This window comes from Dipodomys ordii, unplaced genomic scaffold (genome assembly GCF_000151885.1).
Source record: "Dipodomys ordii isolate 6190 unplaced genomic scaffold, Dord_2.0 Scaffold70, whole genome shotgun sequence".
NCBI classification, from domain to species: domain Eukaryota; kingdom Metazoa; phylum Chordata; class Mammalia; order Rodentia; family Heteromyidae; genus Dipodomys; species Dipodomys ordii.
The window spans coordinates 321,684-344,378 of record NW_012267286.1 but is presented as its reverse complement, the minus strand read 5'-3'; the positions used below and the strand labels follow the sequence as shown (position 1 = coordinate 344,378).

The 22,695-nt window shown below is 40.2% G+C and overlaps 1 protein-coding gene across 1 annotated transcript in view; it reads right to left on the bottom strand.

Moving 5' to 3' along the window:
* Pde5a (phosphodiesterase 5A, cGMP-specific) overlaps positions 1 to 22,695 on the bottom strand; it is a 128,456-nt gene that overhangs the window by 6,444 nt on the left and 99,317 nt on the right. The window contains exons 13-18 of the mRNA XM_013023842.1: positions 21,646 to 21,771; positions 18,414 to 18,508; positions 12,664 to 12,751; positions 6,742 to 6,842; positions 4,432 to 4,509; positions 1,864 to 1,927 (exon numbers count right to left, since the gene is read on the bottom strand). Of these exons, the coding sequence (XP_012879296.1) occupies positions 1,864 to 1,927; positions 4,432 to 4,509; positions 6,742 to 6,842; positions 12,664 to 12,751; positions 18,414 to 18,508; positions 21,646 to 21,771 (552 nt within the window). The remainder of the gene's footprint in view (positions 1 to 1,863; positions 1,928 to 4,431; positions 4,510 to 6,741; positions 6,843 to 12,663; positions 12,752 to 18,413; positions 18,509 to 21,645; positions 21,772 to 22,695) is intronic.

The following is a 22,695-nucleotide window of genomic DNA, read 5'->3' as shown; positions in this document are numbered from 1 at the left end:
TTTTATCTCTACTTCTGGATTTTGGGTGTTTACTTGGTGATATGAGGCTCACAGACTTTCCTGCCTGAGCTGATTTTGCTTCAATCTTCAGATCTCCTGAGCAGGATTGGTTTGCTGCTGTATGCATGTATGTATGTATGCATATATGTTTGTATTTGTTATTTATTTGGTGTTGTTATTGGGGCTTAAACTCAGGGCCTTTCATTCTCATTTGGCTTTTTGACTCAAGGCTGGTACTCTATAAATGGAGCCACACCTCCAGTCTAGCTTTTTGCTGGTCAATTGGAGATAAAAGTCTCATGAACTAGAATTTCTGCCCAGGATGTTTTTACACCATAATTCTCAGACCTCAAGCCTCCTGCATAGCTATGATTACAGGTGTGAGTCACAAGTGCCTGTCTAAATTTTATTTTTAATGTGTTTGATTCTTCCTTTTTCCCCCCTCCAATAAAGCAATAGGTCAAAGGTTCAATTCTGAAGAAAGGATAAATGGAATGACATATCTTCCTGTCTTCCATGTCCTTTCCTATTTGAAAATGGCTCCTGATCCTATTTAATACAGAGCCAGAAGCGATGTCAGATGACCTTTCTGGAGAGCATGGCACGTCTGTGGATTTTAATCTTGTTTTTTCTATGTGATTCATGACCTGAACCTCTTTTGTTTCTGTGCTGTGTCACTTGTTGCCAGCAAAAGTCTCTGATAATACATTCAGAATCAAAATTCCATCTCCCCAAACAAAATGCAATATGCATATCACCATACAGCCCATCTTCTTCTGCCTCTGTTACGGCAAAAGTGTTCTGGAAGCTCTCCTAATTCAGAGAAAAGATCTTTATTATTTATACTCCCGATCAGATCTTCTTACATCTGACACCAATATTTCCTTCAAGAACTTGGTAATGCCGTCTTAGTGCTAAGGAAAAGCCTAGCTTAACCAACGAGCCTTAAGGAAAAATCAAAGGCATGTACTAAAAAAAATAAAATTCCAAAAAACATAAACCCAAGGTTAGCCAGAAGTAGCATCGAAATGCAAACGTCAACAGTTAGGTTTCAGTGTTCTTTTATCATACAAATATAAAGTGTAAGCCAGTCTCATGGAATAAAGAAAACCTTTTTTTTTGAATACCAAGTTTATATAAGGGAATATTATATATATATGTATATATATATAAATATGAATACTATTATACTCATTGGGATTCATTTTGTTCTTAATGGTGAGAAAAGTCATGGTGATGCAAACTGGTGATCTGATTACTTTTCAAATGGTTTTTGATGAATATATGTTAGTTCTGACTTTTCCATGATTCATTCAGTATATCTCTGCCACCCCACCCTCTTTCACTCCCCTAATTCTGGCTCCTTAAGTCAATTTCAGCAGGTTTCATTGTTGTGCTTTCATACATGCAAATCAACTACTTAGGCCATAAAGGGCAAGGTTTTCTTTTTCTTGTTGCTTTTAACTGTGCTTAAGAATTAGAAAAAGCAAATAATAGTAATAATAATAATGAGTTGGGCACAAGTGGTTCATGTCTGTAAACCTAGCTACTCAGGAGCTGAGATGTAAAGATTACATTTTGATGTCAGCCAAGGCAAAAAAATCTGTGAGAACCTTATCTCTAATTAACTACCACAAATAAATGCAGAGGTGGAGCTGTGGCTCTAGTGGTTGAGCACTAGCTTTGAGTATAGAACCTCAAGGACAGCACCTAAGCCACGAGTTCAAACCTTTGTACCAGCTCCAAAACAAACAAACAAACAAAAAACTTATGAAAAGCATTCCCTAAATGTTGACTTTAAGCATGAGATCTTTTCTTATTTTGACTTTGTAGCTACTGCTTTTCCATCACTATGCAACATACCCGCTGTTGGATGGGCCAGGGCTTCGTGATCGCTGAGAGGTCACAGGCCGTCATCAGCATGGCTCTGGTGGGGGAGAGAGAAACACAAATCCCCTTTAACTTTTCTGTGCAGACACACCTCCGTAAACCATCCCTAATAAAGCCGAGTGACAAAAACCGTCTCAACAAGAGGAATGGCAGTCGGGGGTGGGGGGTACCAGAGAAACAGACCGGTTTCCACTGATTCTTCTATGACAACTTTCCTCCTTCACAGCACTCCCTCAGATTGTTGCATCTAGCTCCAGACTGGCACAAGCACATGATTTGCTTTGGGGTAAAACATACCTGCTATTATTATTTTTTGCAAGGTAGAATGATGAGAACACATTGGTACTGATGTATAATTAAAGGAAAACATCAGATATCATACTGATGACAGTGCTGTGGCAGAAATTATGGTGGGCACTTGGAGTGCTATTGGATCATACCTGTAATTCTAGCTGCTCAGGAGGCTGAGATCTATGGATTGTGGCTTGAGGCCGTCCTGGGCAGGAAAGTATGTGAGAATCTTATCTCCAATTAACCACCCAAAAGCTGGAAGTGGAGCTGAGTGGTACAGTGCTGGTTAGTCAGCCTTGAATAAACAAACAAACAAATAAACAGGAAAACTAAACTAAGGCACCTAGGCCTTGAGTTCAAGCCCCAGTTTTGGTGTGTGTACACGCATGTGGACGTGTGTGCACACACACAAATTATAGTGAGTAATCCTAATTCATTTACCACCTGCTGGTGCCCTTAATGTGGAAAGGCTTAGAATGATGAAATTGAAGTGAGAATGGGGAAGATTCAGCCCTGGTTAGGGAAGTGAAAACACTTAGGCCTCAGGAGTCTGTGAGTCTCTCTAGCTGAACACAAGACCTTGTGCTTGAACATGGCTCTGCCTTTAGCCTGATGCTCCCAACTCAGACCTGAATGTCTGATGTATTTACCCCTTTAATTAGTTTAAAGAAATAGGCAATAGGCCATTCCCTTAAGATATTAACACTCAAGGCAAAGTATCAAAAGAAAACGGTACTCTCTCTTGCACTGATTCTCTGATTTAAAATCAGTGCCCTGGAGATATATTTATCTATATCTATATCTAGCTATCTATCACATATATATACATATATATTATATATAATATATATTATCTATACATATATATATATGGATTGTGAGGCTTGAACTCACTGTCCTAAGTATTTTTGCTCAAAACTAGCGCTCTATCACTTTGAGCCACAACTCCACTTGTGTTTTTGGTGGTTAATTGGAGATAAGAGCCTTGTGGACTTCCCTGCCTGGGCTTTGAACCACAATTCTCAGATTTCAGCTTCCTAAGTAGCTAGGATAACAGGTGTGAGCCACCACCAGCATCTGGCTTAGAGCTATTTTTGATTGTCATGGTCACAAAGGATTTCAATAAGTTGACAGTACATCTGTCTCTAAGATGATACCCTGTGCCCTTAACTACAATCCCACCAACACAGGGGCCAGGTGGGTGTCAGGCCTACTGTAGACTTTTCCACAAGAGGTCAGGCCAGGACAGAACAGCTCAGAGGGAATCTCCTCTTGTACCTCTTGTTATATTGAGAACAAGTATTCACTAACCACAGCAGGAGGCACTTTCTTTTGTACTGAGCTATTCTAAAAAGCCCATGAGACCATGCAATGACATATGGCTACACACAATAGACAGCTGCGAATCCCTCTGTTCTTTCCTTATAATTTGTGTCTTTCATGGCATGCAAAGTAATCTCCCCAGTTATTAAAGCAGTGTTTGACTTCAAAATTGTGTGCACACTATCCTTAGAATTCGATGTCTCCTTTTTCTCGATGACTGCCTCTTGGCTCCTTTGTTTTGATCTTGTTCTCGCCACAACATAGGTAGCTATTGTAAAACAAAACAAAACCTAACAACAAGAACAAAGGTGCTAGAAGGAAGGGAAAGGTATACTGGTGATAAAAGAGATCCTGAAGGGCCCCAATTCTAACAGCACTGCTAGGCTGAGTGTCATCCATGTGTATCATCTGTGTGTGTGTGTGTGTGTGTGTGTGTGTGTGTGTGTGTGTATACTCGGACTTGAACTGGGTTTTATTAAAGCTTGATACTTGAGCTCCACCTCCACTTCTGGATTTTTGCTGGTTAAATGGAGTTGAGAGTTTCACAAACTTTCCTGCCCCAGCTGGCTTCCAGCCTCCATCCTCAGATCTCAGTCTCCTGATCAGTTAGGATAATGGGCATGAGCCACCAGTACTCAGTGCAGCCATCAACTTGCTCTCACAAAACAGAAAATGATTTATTTTCAGCTCTTTCATCCAAAGATTGAGTGGAAGCCAATGGATACTTTACTACTCTAGTCCATTCTAAGTCAGTCTAAAAGGAAGGAACAACTTATTCACTTGAATTTACATGTGTATTTATTTTCACTTCAACAGCCCTTCAAATAGCACTCCGATGAAGTCTGACAGCCTCAAAGATCATCATGTTGTAACAAATAATAAAAACTAACAGTGAGCAAATTAACCAGGTAAAGAAACTTGACTTACAAGAATAGTTCCTTTTGATGAGGATCTTCCAAATTAAATTGATTTTTTCTTATAAGTTCAAAAAATTCTCCTCGTCTCCTTGAAAATGAAGAAAAATATTATGGTTAGTTCCCTGTCTCTTATCAACTTTTAGTCTCTTATACTCAGAAAATAAATATTTGGAGAAAAATAATTCTTATTGTAGAACCCCCTCATCTAAAAATCAACATTTAAAAGTCATTGAATACTTATTCTCACTCTTCATTTACTTTTTTGTTTTGAGCGGTTCTAGGGCTTGAATTTAGCTCCTCCCACTTTGATTCAGTAAATATAATCTGACGTGTAATAATACCCATCATTGCTATAAATCTTGAGCAATCACAAGTTGTTCTTTCCCTAGTGTTTTAAAATCTAGCTAGACACACAAGACTCAAGAAAAGTGTTATGCTCTGAAATTTACTACATAGGATCTTCACAAATTAATAGTAGTTTCATAGGGTATCAGAGGAGATGCTCACTGGACATGACAAGTCCCGGAAGGCTGTGCGGTTCAAGGTACTTTTCAAATACTTGGTATAACAAATCTGTTACAAATGGAGTAAATTGAAATTTATTGTATTTTCTTTTGCTCTAATAATAATAGTAATAATAATTATTACTATTACTGTTATTACTATTATTATTTGCATGTGCCAGTCCTCAGGGCCTGGGTAATGTCTCTGAGCTTTTTTGCACAAGGCTCTACCATTTGGGCCATAGCTCTACTTCCAGCTTTATGGGTAGTTAATTGGAGGTAAGAATCTCATGGATTTTCCTGCCCCAGCTGTCTTTGAACCATGATGCTCAGATCTCAGTCTCCTGAGTAGTTACGATTACAAGCATGAATCACCACTGGGGTGTTTAATTTTTTTTAAAAATTAATTTAGCTGGATGCCAGTGGCTCACACCTGTAATTCTAGCTACTCAGGAGGCTGGGACCTGAGGATTACAGTTTAAGCCTAGCCCAGGCAGGAAAGTCTATGAGACTTATCTTCAGTAATTACTCAAAAGACCAAAGTAGAACTGTGGCTAAAGTGGTAGAGTGTTAGCCTTGAGCCAAAAAACCCAGGGACGGTGCCTGGGCCCTGAGTTCAAACCCCAGTACTGACTGCCCCCCTCCCACAACAATTTATTTTTGAACTTCAAAGGGTTGCATGAGGGGGCTTCAATTTAGTGTCTAAGTGTCCAGTGCTTCTTGATCAAAGGCACGCCTGCCATCATCCCCCACCCATCCCCTGTGTGCCCTCCCCAACATTCAATTCTAATTACCCTTCAAGTGTTCCAAAATTCAATGACGTAGATACTGAAGTTAGATACAGAGCAGTAGATAACTGATAGACATTTGGGGCTGTCCATTTTGCTTGGTTTTCTTCTCCTAAGAGTGGCAAATTCCTTGCCTCTAATCCTCGTGCAGAGGGAGAGACCTGTGCTCTGTGCTAAAGGAAATCCCACAGGTATGGCTCCAGGTTCCCTGTCTTCCCACACTTGAAAACACTTCACTCTCTGGAAGGTGGCAATACATGGTTGTTCAAACCCAGGAAAAAGTGTTTGCTAGCATTCAGAAATGCAGAGCAATTGTGAAAATGCATCACCACAACCTAGCACTGTAATGTGTAGCTGAATTTTAGAATAATTAACTTCCAAGTTGTACATTAACATTCTTCCTCTGCCAACATCAAATAAAACAGAAACAAGAATTACTTGTTTGATAGGTCCCATGGTTTCTCTTATTTGCAATAACTAGTACCTGTGTAGGACAAGCAGAAAAGGCCAAAAGCTATGTACATATGACCAGATGAGATGATGTTAAGCAAAATGAGCCCCAAGATAGGGACACAAATATCTTTTTTTCTTTCTTGCTATTGTTTCTAACGTATTTATAATGTACCATGTGATTTTGTTGTTGCTTTGTATGTTCCTCCCCCACGGTATAACTCCTATGTTCACTGTATTTGATATTGGTGCCCTGCATCTTGTATATACACACTGTGTGTGTGCGCGCATGTGTGAGTGTGCATGTGTTCTGGTCCTGGGGCTTGAACTCAGGGCCTAAATGCTATCCCTGAGCCTTTTTTTACTCAAGGCTAGTGTTCTGCCACTTGAGCCACAGCTTCACTTCTAACTCTTTGGAAGTTCATTGGAGATAAGCATCTCACAAACTTTCCTGACTGATCTGGCTACAAACTAGGATCCTTAGATCTCAGGCTCCAGAGTAGCTAGGCCTAAGACAACAGTAGCCAGCTTCAAACACTTTTAAGACCTGTTTTAGAAGATAATTTTCTAAAGACTTACTTTATATAGAGTGCTAGGTCTGTAGCTAAAATAGCTTGCTTGATTATTTTCAATGTGGTCTTGTATTCTTCAATGGAGAGGCCACTGAGAATCTGGTTGCCCTTAAAAAAAAAGTATCATTAGTGGTGATCCTGCAGACGGTGCTCACATGAAAATGCATGAAGATATAATGTCTTGCACACATGCCTGCTATTCTGAACTTGTGATTTACTGGACACATGCTTCCTTCAATACCATGAAACCATAGAATGTTACACCTGCCTATGTACGCGTGTATCTCCAACTCTGCTACTCCTTGGGCCTTAGATCACACCTAAAATCTAATAGCTGATTATCAATTTAATTGCTGATTATCAATTTAATTAGCAATTTAATTGCTACACTGTAGTAACAAGGGAAACTGAAATATCAAGAGCCATATTACTGGATGTAAAGAATGGAATTTTACTCAGCTATAAGGAAGAATTAAATTAGATAATTTGTCAGAAAATGAATGGAACTGGAAATCATCTTGTTCAGTGAAATAATCTAGCCCCCCCAAATCAAGTATTGCATGTTCCCTCCATTTGTGGAAGTGAAATAAAACCAAGTCCTGAAAGTAAAAAAAAACAATTAGGGAGGTGGAAGGGGAAAAGAAAGCATGAGAAGGAATGTTGGGAGAGTAACAAAGCAGTTGATTATGGTCAAAATTCATCATATGCATGCATGGAAACGTCTAGAAGCAATCATTTACCACGTACAATTTAACATACACTATTAAAAAAGAATGAAGACCAGCACCAGTGGCTCAGGCCTACTCAGTAGGTTGTAATTTCAGGAACTTGATACAAAGCCATCCTAGGGAATACAAATCACCCTAGGGAAGACAAATCCTAGTGATGCTCATCTGCTATTAACCAGCAAACTGGCAGAACTGGAAGTGTGGCTCAAGTCAGGGAGCAGAGCACTAGCCTTGAGCAAAAAGTTGAGCAAGAATGTAAGGTCTTGTTCAAGTCCTATTTTTTTTTTTTAGGAATCAAAAAGTGAAAATTGTGAAATTCTAAAACATTTGATTATTAAAGTTATTTCTCTACCGCTTTTGTAATAAGCCAATATATATATTGGGTTTCAGTATTGAGGCTTGAGCTCAGAATCTGGGTGCTGTCTCTTAGCTTTTCCTTTACTCAAAAATGGTGCTCTACCACTTGAGTCACAGCTCCACTTCCTGCTTTTTGGTGGTTAATTGGGGATGAGAATCTCCAATTAGATTTTCCTGCCTGGGCTGGCTTTGAAGTGTGATCCTTGGATCTCAGCCTCCTAAGTAACCAGGGTTCCAAATGTGAAGCACTGAAGCCCAACGTACTGGTGCCAATGTATACATCTTAATCAATACCAAAAATCAACCATGCATTGTTCTCTGGGAACCTGACAGGGCAGCTGGGCAGAGGTCCTGAAACCAAGACGTGCTTCCTAGCTGGCGATCGTGGTGGTACTCACAAGGGCTGAGGCGTCTACTTAAAGGGGGCTAGGCCTTGTGTGATCATTGAAGGGCTTTGCTATGTTACCATTCTTAATTCTGGCCTGTAATTTAAAGCACAGTCACTTTCTCATTGTGAACTAAGTAAAACGCACAGCGTGGACACTCAGAATATACTCAAAACATCTCTAAGTTCAGTCAGATATGCTTCTTAAATATCAGGGCCAAGAAAAATAAAGTCCTGAGGTTTAGACATGTTAGGAGGTCGGGGGACCTCTGGGTGGGCAAGGCCGATGACCACCCCATACCAGCTATCCCATAACTAATGTTGACACTGTAGTATGGATATAAGATGAGAAAAGCCTACAGACACAACTGAAAACATTATGATGATGATTATATTTGGTGCTGGTCCTGGGGCTTGAATGCAGGGCCTGGACCCTGAGCTTTTTCTCTTAAGGCTTCCGCTCTGTTACTTGAGCCCCAGCTCCACTTCTGGATTTTATTTATATATATGTATTTGTTGTGATTAATTGGAGGTAAGAGTTTCATGGACTTTCCTGCCTAGGCTGGCTTTGAACCTCGATCCTCAGATGTCAGCCTGCTGGGTAGTTAGGATTACAGGTATAAACCATCAGCGCTGGGTCCATAAACATTATTTTTAGATATTAAATCATTTTTAGAATTTTTAGATTTTTGGAAAAGAGATATGAAAACTTCTGATACTTTTTATTTATCTTAGGATAAAAAATTATTTCAAGCAGAACATTATTTTCTGCTGGTTTTTTTTTATATGTTTCTTCTTCTCAAAGCAGGGTCTATAATTTCTTTTGCATATAAATGTAGTTACAAAGATAATGATCTACAGACAGATCTTATGATCTGAGCCAGACATATACACACAACCAGAGTCCTTGGATGGTAATGCTTTCAATATATGTTAGCATGCTCTTTGTTTTATTTTCTTTTTATTGCTTTGGAAATGCACTTGTAATAAGATATATTTAAAAAGCAAGTTTTAGCTGAAGTACACAGCCAATTCTGAGGGAAGAATAGATACTTCCAGGATAATAAGCCATACATTTCTGCGAAAGGTTGAGTCTTGGAAGAAATGCACACATGGGAGATAAGATGCTTTGTGGAAAAAATTGTTAAAAGCAGGCCACGTGTACCCTGAGTGACAACCCCAGAGAGAGCCACTCCCTCTGAGTAACTCTGCAGCACCCATGGGCAGGTCTGAGGCCATCTCCAAAACAGCCAGATGCAAATGCCAGATTGAGATGTATAAGAAAGTGCCAGAAGCTCAAGGCAGTCCAGAGCAAAGGAGAGAGCTTTGGGCATGTGTTTAATGATGTGAAAAGCGACTAGAAGAGTCCGTATGTTAAGAATCAAGATAGCTTTCTTGTTAAAGGCCAAAATTTCCCACTGGGGCTCTGGTGGCTCCAAGCTACAATCCTAGCTACTAAGGAGGCTGAGATTCGAGGATCTTGTCTCTAAGGCAGTTCCATGCAGGAACATCTCTGAAACTTTCTTTTTTTATTTTTTATTTTTGGCTTGTCTTGAGGCTTAAACTCTTTGTTTGGACACTGTCCCTGAACGTCTTCTGCTCAAAGCTAGTGTTCTACCACTTTAGCCACAGCACTACTTCCAGCTTTTTCCATGATTTAATTAATAAAGAATTTCACAGACTTTTTTTTTTTTTTGGTCAGTCATGGGGTTTGAACTCTGGGCTTGGGTGCTGTCCCTCAGCTCTTCAGCTCAAGGCGAGCGCTCTACCACTTGAGCCGCAGCACCACTTCCGGTTTTCTAGTCGTTTATTGGAGATAAGAGTCTCATGGACTTTCCTGCCCAGGCTGGCTTTGATCGAGATCCTAAGATCTCAGCCTCCTGAGTAGCTAGGATTACAGGCAGGAGCCACTGGTGCCCAGCTATCTATGGAACTCTTTATCTCTGATTAACCAGCAAAAAGCTGGAAGTGAATCTACGACTCAGGTGAAAGAGTGCCAGTCTTGAGGGAAAAAGCTAAGGAAGAGCAGCCAGGTCCTGAATTCAAGCCCTAGGAACTGCATGCACACACACACGCGCGCGCGCACACACACACACACACACAATCAACTCCCACAGTTCTGGTAGCTCTACCCTAGACTTGTGTACAGTATACCGGCATCAATCAGACATGAAGCAACATATAAGCAATCGGCTATCTCAGCAAACCAATCTACATTAGACCATACACAGCCTTACTGAGGAGGTTACCCAAACAGGTTGTGTAACTCTTTTGTCCCCTCTTGTTGTGCTAGGGATAGAACACAGAGCCATATACACAGAAAACCCATGTTCTACTCAGAATGCAGAACTTTTCACCTTTCACCCACTCTGAAGAGAATTCATTTTCCTCCACCTCAAACAAGAGGGAGGCCTGGAACTCCCTTCTATGTCTTTCTGGCCTTCCTTCCCTTCTCTGGCTGGAGGAGTAGGAAATGCCATGGAGGCTTGAAGGTGAGGAAGGACAGGGAAGATTCAGGAAGGAACAAACAGGAGAAGTCCACCAGCAAGGAGAGGGTGGCGGGGGAGAGCCTGAACCTTTAAATCAGATCCACATCAGGAATGGACACTTTGAGGGGTTTATGAACTGACAACTGTCTATTATGTAGTGGGACTTAGCCATCCATTGAGCAGTGGGGCATTTATTTATTTTGGTACCAGTCCTGGGGTTTGAACCCAGGGACTGGCTGCTGTCCTGGGCTTCTTTGCTCATGGCTAGTGTTCTACCACTTGAGCCATAGTTCTATTTCTCACTTTTTGGGTAACTGGAGGTAAGAGTCTTATGGACTATTCTGCCTAGACTAGCCTTGAACTTGGATCTTCAGATCTTAGCTGCCAGGTAACTTGGATTACAGGCATGAGCTGCTGACCCAGTGAGAGGCTTTTATTTATACAATAATGAGCAGAATAGTTTTCTTTTTGGGCTTGGGGAAGAACTAGCCACATCTGTAATAATTAAAGACATGGTGTTAAAATCCCTTCAAGATTATACACCCTTTGCTATGCTTGTTTTAGGTTGTGGTTATTTCTACCTTATCATAAAAATAGCACCCAGCACCAGCTGGGTGCTGGTGGCTTATTCCTGTAATCCTAGCTATTCAGAAGGCTGAGATCTGAGGATCAAAGTGGAGCCAGACCTGGCAGAACAGTCTGTGAGTCTCTTCTCTCTAATTGACTACCAAAAAAGCTAGAAGTGGAGATGTGACTCCAGTGGTAGAGCACGAGACTTGAGTGAAAAAAACCCAGGGACAGCACCACATCTTGAATTCAAGCTCTGAGACCTGCATACACACAAAAATGTAGGATTAAACAAACCAAAAGGGAATATAAAAATATTAATAATTTCAGTAGACAAGCACAACCACTAATAACTTTAGGATGGGTTAATTTCCTTAACTAGGTTATTTTCCTTAACTAGGTTAATTTAGCACATCTTGTTATATACTTTTTTCTTTAATAAATTAGTTTAGATTTGTTACACAGGGGAAATTTCATTATAACATTTCTACATATTTACAATGTGTTCCAATCAATCTCATTCCTCTATTTCGCTCCTTTACATCCTTCTGTTAATATGTTTTCTTACATTGACAAATACTAATTTCATCAAGTTGTTAACAAAACTGTATTTGTTAATGGTTAGAAGTTTCAATAAAAAAGGAGAGCTGTCCAGGAGGTAGAAACAAGAGGTTTGTTTTTTTAGGCTGTTTTACTTTTCTTTTCTTTCTGTCCTGTCTGTTTGTCTGTCTGTCTTTGGGAAGGTAAGAAGAGGCACAGAAATGGATAGACAAGATGAACAAATGCAGCAATGGAACTCATAGACACTACGTTGCTAATGAACTGTACAACTTGTGGGCGGGGATGGGAGGGAAAATCTGGGAGAGAAGGAAGGACTGACATTGTCCAAAGAGAAATGTACTCACTGTAATCCCTCTGTAATCACCTTTATAATAATAAAAAAGAAAAGAAAGAAAAGGAGAGCTGGGGGTGTGGCTCAGTGGTTGATCATTTGCCTAGCATAGACTTTGGGTTCAATCCCAACAGCGTAAAAAAAAAAAATTAGCAAAAATTCAGTACTGTTTTGTGAAAATGAACCCAAAACTGTATAATCTACTTCATGTGATTTTTTTAAAGCAGAATTAATCAAGAGCCAAAAAAAATACTAATTTTCTTTCTAATCTGGAATAATCGAATCAAGCCAAGTGGCCAAATATCCCTTATCAGGCAACATTAGGCAGTTAGGTTGCATTGAGTAGAGAGGCCACGGAGATCACTCAAGGTTTTGGCTTTGCCTTTCTTACCCAAAAAGGAATAGAGTGTGTTCAAAAATTTATGAGGCTGGGAAGAAGTCCAAAACCTAAAAATAAAACAATTTATAAAGCTTCCTTTTAACATTCCACAACAAGAAAGGAAGTACTTACGGGGCTGTTGAGAATCATCAAGCACTGGTCAAAGTGGTGGTGTTCCATGATGGAGTGGCAGTAGAGCTGAGCCAGGGGGTGTTCACTTCTGAAAAACATTTTGATGAATACAGAAAGTCATTTTCTTTTTCTCTGTCAACTCATTCTTCACAGCTCCTGGGGCTTGAACTCAGGACCTGAGTGCTGTCCCTGAGCTTTTTCTTTTTTGCTCAAGGTTAATGCTCTACCACTTGAGCCACTGCTTCACTTCTGGCTTTTTTCAGAGTTTATGGGAGATTAGCTTCTTGTTTAACTAGCAGAACTACGAACAAAATAAACCAGACCACCAATTTTCTCATCTGTTGAGAAAAGTGTGAGGTCATCTCGGGGGAAATGAATAGAAGAGTCAAATTTCGAATTCCAATGAACCTGTCAGTGGCTTTGATATTGAATAAACAAAAGATGCAAGGAATAAGGACTGGATTGTAAGTATGATCGTGCCAACAGTATTTTTCAATTTCAAAACACAACTGACTTAAAATCGGAAACAAATTTATGTTACCTTTTCCTCTGAGATAATGCTCAACTGAAGGTCAGCTTGTACAGGGTTATAGCCGCATATAAGGAAAGAATTGACCGTGATGGAATGAAATGAACTGGGTGTGAGTGAGGAGAATCCAGGCAAGCAATGATCCATGAAGGAGGAGAAGGAGGCAGAGAAGGGAGGAGGGGGGATGGAGTCTGGAGTGAAGGATGGAAGAGGAAAGATGGAGGATTGAGGCTGGAGAATGGAAGAAGGGAGGGAAGGGATAAGTGAGAGGTTAAAGGGAGGGAAAAAGGAGAGGACTGAGGATGAAGGGTGAAAGATCAAGGTGGAAGTAGAAAGAAATAGAAGATGGAGGGAGGAAAAGGGAAGAAAGAAGAGAGAGAGAAAGATAAAGGATAGAGGTTGGAAACAAGTTGGATGAATAAGCAACGTAGGGAGTGAGAACAAAGGAAAAAGGGGAGAAGGGAGGATGGAAGTTAGGGAGCATGAAGGAGGGAGTGAAGGAGGGGTGGAGGGAAGACGGAGGATGGAGGTGGAAAAATGAAGGATCAATGGAGAATGCAGGAAGAAAGGTAGGGATTTAAAGAAGGATGGAGGAGGGAGGAAGGATGTAATATGGAGGAGGGAGGAACGGATGGAAGACAGAGCACAACTGATATTCTATAGTTCTCTTTCTGCCCAGAGAAGTGCCAGAATTCTAGCTCCTTACATTGGCCTATCATGAAAGATAGTTTCGCTGTAAGGAGTCTAGGATCATCAAACCTAAATCTGACCAAATAGATACATCCAAGATGGTGTTTCATTTGCCACCTAAGTGTTGGCCATTATCTCTAGTGGAGAGCCAGACTTCAACCACTGTCTTCCTACTCTTTTCTTCCCCATCCACGCAGGAGAATATACATGGAGCATGGACCTTCCAAAGCTTTCCCAGCACATGCATAGGATTCCACACCATGACAGTCAGGAGAAAGGAATCAGGGACTCGAACAACAGTTGAAGGGACACCTTGCTATTCAAGGGATGTTGCTTCAAGTTAATTTCTGAAAAGTTGTTAAAGAGTGAATGACACTGAGGCATAGGCTTATATACAGCATTTCACTTATTGTAGTCTATACAGGAGTGAAAGTTCCTAGAGTAAATCTTTTGTGCAATTAACAGGCAGTTTAACAAAATGAGTATCAAGCTGAAATGAAGCAGGGTGCCAGTATCTCATGCCTGTAATCCTAGCTACTAGTAGGCTGAGATATGAGGATCACGGTTCAAAACCAGCCCAAGCGGGAACGTCCTTGTGACCCTTATCTCCAATAAATCACCAGAAAAATGGAAGTGGCACAAGTGGTAGAGCGCTAGCTTTGAGCTGAAGAGCTGAGGGACAGCATCCAGACCCAGAGTTCAAGCCTCACGACCAACAACAAGAAAAAAAGGAAGCTGAAATGAGATTGTAAGGGGATGTAGTGGGAGAGGGTGGATGAATGAAAAAGTGTAAGAACAAATATAAGAATTTTATTTTGCAGGGCGCCGGTGGCTCACGCCTGTAATCCTAGCTACTCAGGAGGCTAAGATCTGAGGATCTCAGTTCAAAGCCAGCCCGGGGAGGAAAGTCCGTGAGACTCTTATCTCCAATAAACCACTAGAAAACCGGAAGTGGCGCTGTGGCTCAAGTTGTAGAGCAATAGCCTGGAGCTGGAGAGCTGAGGGATCACGCCCAAGCCCAGAGTTTAAGCCCCACAACCAACAACAACAAAAAAATTATTTTATTTTTTGTGAGTCCTAGAGCTTGAACTCGGCCTAGGTGTTGTCTGTGAGCTGCTTTTGCTCAAGGCTAGTGCTCTAACCACTTCAGCCATAGCTCTACTTCCAGCTTTTATTGGTAATTTATTGGATCAGGATTTTTCTGCCCAAGCTGACTTTGAGCTAAGATCCTCAGATCTCAGTCTCCTGAATAGTTAGGATTACAGGTATGAGCTACCATAATGAATATATTTGATAAAGGAAGTGAGTAATGTGAAATGCATTTGGGTGAGAGGATACAGATAGGAAGGGGTCAATATGTGAGGGGTGACTCTGATCAAGAAGTACTGGACACGTTAAATCGTAACCCCCTTGGACAACCTTCTAAAGTTCAGACTTTTTGAAATGAACAAATGAGGTCAATTTCTCTAACCATGCTACACTATAAACATATATCTTCTTCTTTTGATTTGATCTACATGTTAATCTGAATATCAGACAAGGTCTGAACAGAACATACCTTTTGAGAAGACAGTATTTTCTGTGGGAATGCTTATGATACTTTTACTATCTTAAGTATCTCCCTTCAGAAATCACTCCCTTACCAAGTAAGAAAAAAAAAAAATCCCTGGAAAAATCTTGTTTTCCTCAAACCCCAGGGATGTAGGAAGAAATAACAAGTCTCTAAAACTGTTTTAACTTAAAAAAGAAGTTGTGATGCCTTGGTTGGAATCTGCTTTGTGGTGTGTGAAAGCAAGATTCTGCAATCTATAATTTTTCCCAGGAGTTTTTTTTTTCTTCAAGAGAGATGACGTTTCTCCAGATGTTTTCTTCCGGGTACTTATTTAAAAATAAACAAAGGAAAAATAGAAAATTATTTGAGTTTTCCCCCCTCTCTTTCTTAAGCACAGCAACATAGCATCTCAGTGCAATCTATACCCTAACAGTCTGCATGCTAGTAATTTTAGGTCAGACTGACTATGAAATGCTATATTACATAAATGTGTATGTGTGTGTGTGTGTGTGTATGTTGGGTGTGGAGCTGGAACTCAGGGCCTTGGCACTGTCCTTTAGGTTGTTTTGCTCAGGGCTGGCACTCTACTACTTGGCACATACTTCTACTTCCTACTTTTTGCTGGTTCATTGGAGATATGAGACTCTCAGATGTGTCCCTGGGCTGGCTTTGCACTGTGATCCTCAGATCTCAGCCTCAAGTGTACGGATGACAAGTATGAGCCACTATTGCCTGACTTATATGGTCTGACTATGCTATGCATCATGTTTTATTAATGCATATTCATTGTACAGAGGATCTCACTGTGCTATTCCATGTATATGTATAATGACATTGACTTATCTACTGCTTTCTCATTCCCCTATCCCCACTTTTCTTTTTTCTTGGTGTGTGTGCTGGGCTTGAATTCATGGCCTCTCCAATATTGGCAAAGGCATCTCACCCAGTCAGTTCTATAAAACAGATTTTCAAGAGCAGACAAAGGCCTGACTGTGGCAGTCAAGAGCTTCCTATCTTTTCTCATTCAGTCAGCACATGGCAGTGGCTCCCTCACTGTAATTCCTCGGACATGAAGTTCTCTGTTTATTTAGATCAAGAGACTGTGATTAGAGAGCTGTTCTCAGATACCCTCAAGATCTCACACATCTGGAACTGCCTTAAGACATCTCTGCATCCATCAAATCATTTGCACACTTCATCTTAGTTGTGAGAGATGATCGTTCTTATGTCAATATAGTCTCTTTTCAGCCAACTGCTCTGTGAAAAAACAAGTGGCTCAAAAAAAAAAACCCACACACAAACTGATGAAATGTGACACCATTTTTACCATCTCCTTTGTCAACACAGATGAGTATAGCCTTTGTGAAGTACAAAAGTTTAGTGCCAAAGTATCGTGTGTGTGTGTGTGTGTGTGTGTGTGTGTGTGTGTGTGTGTGTGTATGCTGGTCCTGGAACTTGAATTCAGGGTCTGGGTGATATCCCTGTGCTTTTAACACTGGTGGCTTTTTTGGACATTAATTGGAGATGAGAGTCTCATGGACTTTTTCTTATTTTTTACTTTTTGATGGCATTTGAGGATTAGATTTAGGGATTTGCAGTGCTTGACTGGTGCTGTACAGCCTAACCTTACCTCCTGCACAAACAACTACCTGTAACATCTGTTGCTAGGATTTAACATGACAAACATGGGGCCTTCAGGCTGGTAGTGATGTGTGTGTCTGAAAACTTAGACCAACTCTGCTATATGGGCTGGTTATTATCATCTCCATTTCACACATCTGAAAATGAAAGTAGCCAGGTGCTGGTGGCTCATGCCTGTAATCCTAGTTATCCAGAAGGCTGACATCTGAGGACCACAGTTCAAAGCCAGTCTGGGTAAGACAGGCTGTGAGACTCTTATCTCTAATTAACCAGCAAAAAGACAAAGTAGAGGTGCGGCTCAATTGTTAGAGCTCCACCCTTGAGCAAAATTCGCCAAGTGCAAGTCCAAGGCACTGAGTTCAAGCCCCAGTACTGGTATGCATGTGCGAGAACACACACACACACACACACACACACACACACACACACACACACACGCATTCAAACACAAGAAAATTAATGTATAAAGAAATTAATTCTCTTGACCAAGGCCATCTGGAAGAGTGAAGATTTGAATCTAAGCCTGACTATGAAGCTCAAGCTCTCCTGCATAGTGCAATGTAGCTTCTACTTGGACTCAAATCCTCCTCCTACAGACTGAAGTGAGCTCACTAAGTGAGAGTCCAGCCAAGCTAAGCACTTCTCAATGTTATCTTAAACAAAAGCAAAACTCATAGTAATTATCTAAGAAATAAGACTCAGCATAAATATTTTTTGTACTTCAGACTTAAAATGTGACCAACACAGCATTAAATTTACATTATTATTATTATTTTCCATTTTCCCTTAAATATAACGGGAAGATGTTATGGGAGCTTGACCAAGTGCAATGTTTCTAGACAAATATGGCTAGTAATTTCTTTCTTTCTTTCTTTTTTTTTTTTTTTTGGTTGGTCATGGGGCCTGAACTCTCAGCCTGGGCGCTGTCCCTCAGCTCTTCAGCTCAAGGCAAGCGCTCTACCACTTGAGCCACAGTGCCACTTCCAGCTTTTTCTGCTTATGTGGTGCTGAGGAATCATGCATGCAAGGCAAGCACTCTACCACTGAGCCACCTTCCCAGCTCATGGTTATTAATTTCTATTTAGTGCCAATTTAGTATGTTAATCTGGGCTACTATTTTCAAAGTTGACAGCACAGTTAAGAGTTTCAAAATTTTCTATGGTTTTAACTTTAAAAACCCCAGTTCTTTTTCTTGTCTGGGCCTGGGATATGAATATTTGGCATATGGCACTTTCGCTCCCTGGCTGGTGCTCTACCATTTGATCCATGCCTCCAAATCCCCTGTTCTATAATTTAAATGAAACGTTTTCCAGTTTTTCTAGGGAAAAACCATCTTACCGCTGTATGTATGAGTTGTTCACACCTCGATGATCTAAGTCATGGCTCAGTGCGGCGATCAGCAGGGCCAGTATCTCTAGCTCTGACAGCTTGCTCTGGGTCCCCAAACACATTGGAGGGAAGGAAAAGAAAGGGATGATTTGTCAAAGGGTATTCTGCTATTGCTTTTCAGTCAGCTGACTCATGTTTACACATGTACTGTGTCTAGATACAAAGAACTTATCCAGTCTCCTATCCTGTAAGAAATCACTGGACCTGGTCATTCATTCACAGGGGGATAATCATAAATGTATTTGTCAACAACAGCAACAAAAGGCTTAAGTGCCTTAAAAATTAATAATCTGTCCATCTAGAGTAATTATCACATTCATTTATTTTTGTGATGGTAGCTGAGGCTTGAACTCAAGGTCTTGTGTTCTGGCTCAGCTTTCTTTTTCTTGTCTAGTGCTCTGCCATTTGAACCACATCATACATACATACATACATATATATATATATATATATATATATATATATATTTAATTGTTTCTTCTTAGTCTCCTGAAGATCCTGTTATCAGTTGCCGTACCTTAAGGATTGTAAGTATTGTAAATAAGGATATAAATATTAAGCAGAGCAATTGAAAAAAGATGAATAGAAAATTTGGGTTTTGAAAGTGGCACAATATAACTCCAACTCAAGTATAGGTTAATTTTGAATGTCTGATGTTCTATATGTATTCCTGCTGCCCCTCATTAGTAAAACAAAAAAGCCCAAAAAACAAAAAACCCAAACCCCAAGTTAAATGATCATGTTTGCACTGTTCTGTAAGAATTTTAAATACTGTAAGTAGGGTTTAAAATATACATGAAAAAGTCTGGCACCAATGGCTCACACCTGTAATCCTACCTACTCAGGAGGCTGAGATCACAGGATCACAAAGCCAGCCCTGGCAGCAAAGTCCATGAGATGCTTAGCTCCAATTAACAGGCAAAAGAGACAGAAGTGGAGCTGTGGCTTAAGTGGTAGCTAGCTTAAGTATAAAAGCTCAGGGACAGTTCCCATGCCCTAAATTCAAGCCTCAGGCCCAGGAAAAAAAGAAAATTAGATGATCATTTTATTATTTGTCACAAAAAGCAATACTTTCAGTGGTGGTAATCCTTATGACTCTTAACACTCCAAAATAACACTATTCTATTTCTGATAAATGTTGACTAAGGAAGAAAAACATCACTGTGCTGTTTTATACAATTTCTTAGACAAATAACTTATTTGTTGCATATCTATCTATCTATCTATCTCAGTGCTGGAGATCAAACCTAGGCAAATGTATTACCACTGGGCTACACCCTCAGCTCAGTCATTTCTTTTAGATCTAGTATGTTAAAAGAGTTCCCTATAAAAGTAGAGACACAGGATGATATTTTTAGGGTCTGTTTAAAAACAAAAGAACAGTGAATAAAATAAAATAATAAATAATCATGTGACGGTTACATGGAGTCATCAGCTTAGAATAACTAGTTGGTTTTCACTGAAGTTAGAATCTAAGGACAGGCAGAAATATAGGGAACAATTGGCCTGGAAAGGAAGGAATGACATAAATGGTTTCCACACCAATCTTTCTTTTAAAGAGTCTCTGGATCAATGTATACAAAACCCAAATCACTTTGATGAAATAGTACTAATAAAATTAACCAAGAGTCTAGAGAGAATACAGTGCAGAACCTTGAACTTCTCTAGGAAACCAGTTCACTACAAGGCTAGATTTTGAGAATTAAACTATGGTTCATAATAACATGACAAAAACGATTCTTCCTCTTAATACTGTATGGTGTCAAATGTTTATTTCTCCAAACATTACTGAAGCATAACATGAAGCTATGTTAATTTTTACTGCTCATGGGCTTGAACATAAGCCTTGGGTACTGTCACTTAGCTTTTCCACTCAAGGCTGGCACTCTACCACTTGAGCCACAGCTCCATTTCTGACTTTTGGGTGGTTAATTGGAAAGAAGTATTTCACAGGCTTTCCTGCCCAGGCTGGCTTTAAAGTTGTGATCCTCAGCTCTTAGCCTCATGAGTAGCTAGGATTACAGGCATAAGCCACCAGAATCCAGTGGGTAAAATTTTTTAAAGAATTTTAGGCCAAAAAGGAACCCTACTGCATTGTTGGTGTGAGTGTAAACTTGTTTAACCATTTTGGAAAGCAGTATGGAGGTTCCTCAAAAGACTCCACATAGAGCTCCCCTATGACCCAGCAATCCCACTTTTGGGCATTTACCCAAACGATCACAAACAAGGCCATACTAAAGCTACCAGCACAACTATGTTTATTGCAGCATTATTCACCAGAGCTGAGATATGGAATCAACCCAGATGCCCCTCAGTAAATGAATCAAGAAAATGTACTGTGTGTGTGTGTGTGTGTGTGTGTGTGTATGAATTCTATGCCTCCATCAGAAAGAATGACATTTGTTAGGAAATAGAGACTTGGAAAAAATCATATTGAGTGAAGTAAGCCAGGCCCAAAGAAACATAGGTCCCATGGTTTCCCTTTTTGCAATAACTAGTACCTGTGTAGGACAAGCAGAAAAGTTCAAAATCTATGTACATATGACCATATAAGATGATGCTAAGTGAAATGAACCCCAAGAGGTTTTATCTTTGTTGCTGTTGTTTTTAATGTACTTATAATGTACTGTGTAATTTTTTTTTGTTTCTTTTGTATGTTCTTCCTCCATGGTATAACTCCTGTTTTCACTGTATTTGATTCTGGTGTCCTGCATCTTGTATATACATTTTTCTAATTTGGGGAGGGGAGGGGAAATAACAAAATGCTGAAACAAGAATACAGGTTGACCCATTGTAGCAATGAGATGTACAAGACACTATGTTGAAAACGAACTTTACAGCTTGCGGGGGAGGGAGGAGTTGGGGAGGTGGGGAGGAAAGGGATGGTAGGGGAAAAACAAAGGAGGGGGTAACAATGCTCAATAGGAAATGTACTCATTACCTTACTCATGTAACTGTAACCCCTTTGTACAGTAACTTTACAATAAAAATATTTTAAAAAAATTAGGCCATACAGGTTACATATGAAAGCAAATTAGTGACCAAGAATATTGCCATGCTATGCATGTACAGACAACGTGCTATTTTTCGATCCTCACAAATGCACATTAGAACCAGATTCTGTAATTTTTACTATGAAGCAATACAGGGTCTTCAATCTGTGAACTGTTCTACAGCTTACCTGAATCTTGCCTGCCTTGAGTGCAGCAAACATGCACTGGGCGGTGTTGAAGGCATGCCTCCAGTTGTGATAGGCTACATTCTTCCGATAATTCTTCTTAACACTCAAAATCCACCTGCAAAGAACCTTTAGGAAATAGAGCATAAGGCATGATCGAAGTTGCCAACACTTACTGCCTGCAGTCTCCTATGCTCCAAGCATAGTACAAGGTACTCATTCCCATCCCATCCTTACAATTGTGAGACAGGTAACTTGGCAGTAGGTCTTGATGATTCCGAGCAAGGGGGAAGGCCACAATTCAAACTTTCGCAGACTGAATCCAGAAGTCACCAGGACAACCACCCAACTAGCTACTGTAGATGTAAAATTCTTGACATCTCCAAGAAAGGTATTTTGGGCATCAATAGGACTCTAATTTTTTTAAAGTTGTGTGTGTGTGTGTGTGTGTGTGTATGCTGGTCGTAGGGCTTGAACTCAGGGCTTGGGTGCTGTCCCTGAGCTCTTGTTTTTTGGATCAAAGCTAGCATTTGAGCCATGGTTCTACAACTGTCTTTTTAGTAGTTAACTGCAGATAAGAGTCACAGACTTTCCTTTATTCCTACTTTCCGTTTCTGTTTGGAGAACTTCTGTTTTAAATCTGAGCAGCTAATTGGCAATAAGATTCTCAAGAACTTTTCTTCCCAGAGTGGCTTCAAACCATGATCCTCTGATCACAGCCTCCTAAGTAGCTAGGATTACAGGCATGAGACACTGGTTCCTGGATGACTAGCTTTTCAAGATACTGTTTTACTGTGTTATCAATTAGGAGTCCAGGGGTCACAAGCGCATGAATTCATCTCTCATGCTCCTATGCTATGTGTCTGTATTTAGTTCAAGGTTCTATCTAGGGGAGGGTTGGAGGCAAGGTACCTAGAATAAGTCTAAATCCAAGCTCCAAGTCATTACTAATATTCTAGTTATATAGATCTCTGTCCCTTTAAACTTTGCTTAAGATTCAGGCAGTTACTGCATGGCTACCCAAACTGAAGACCACACACACACACACACACA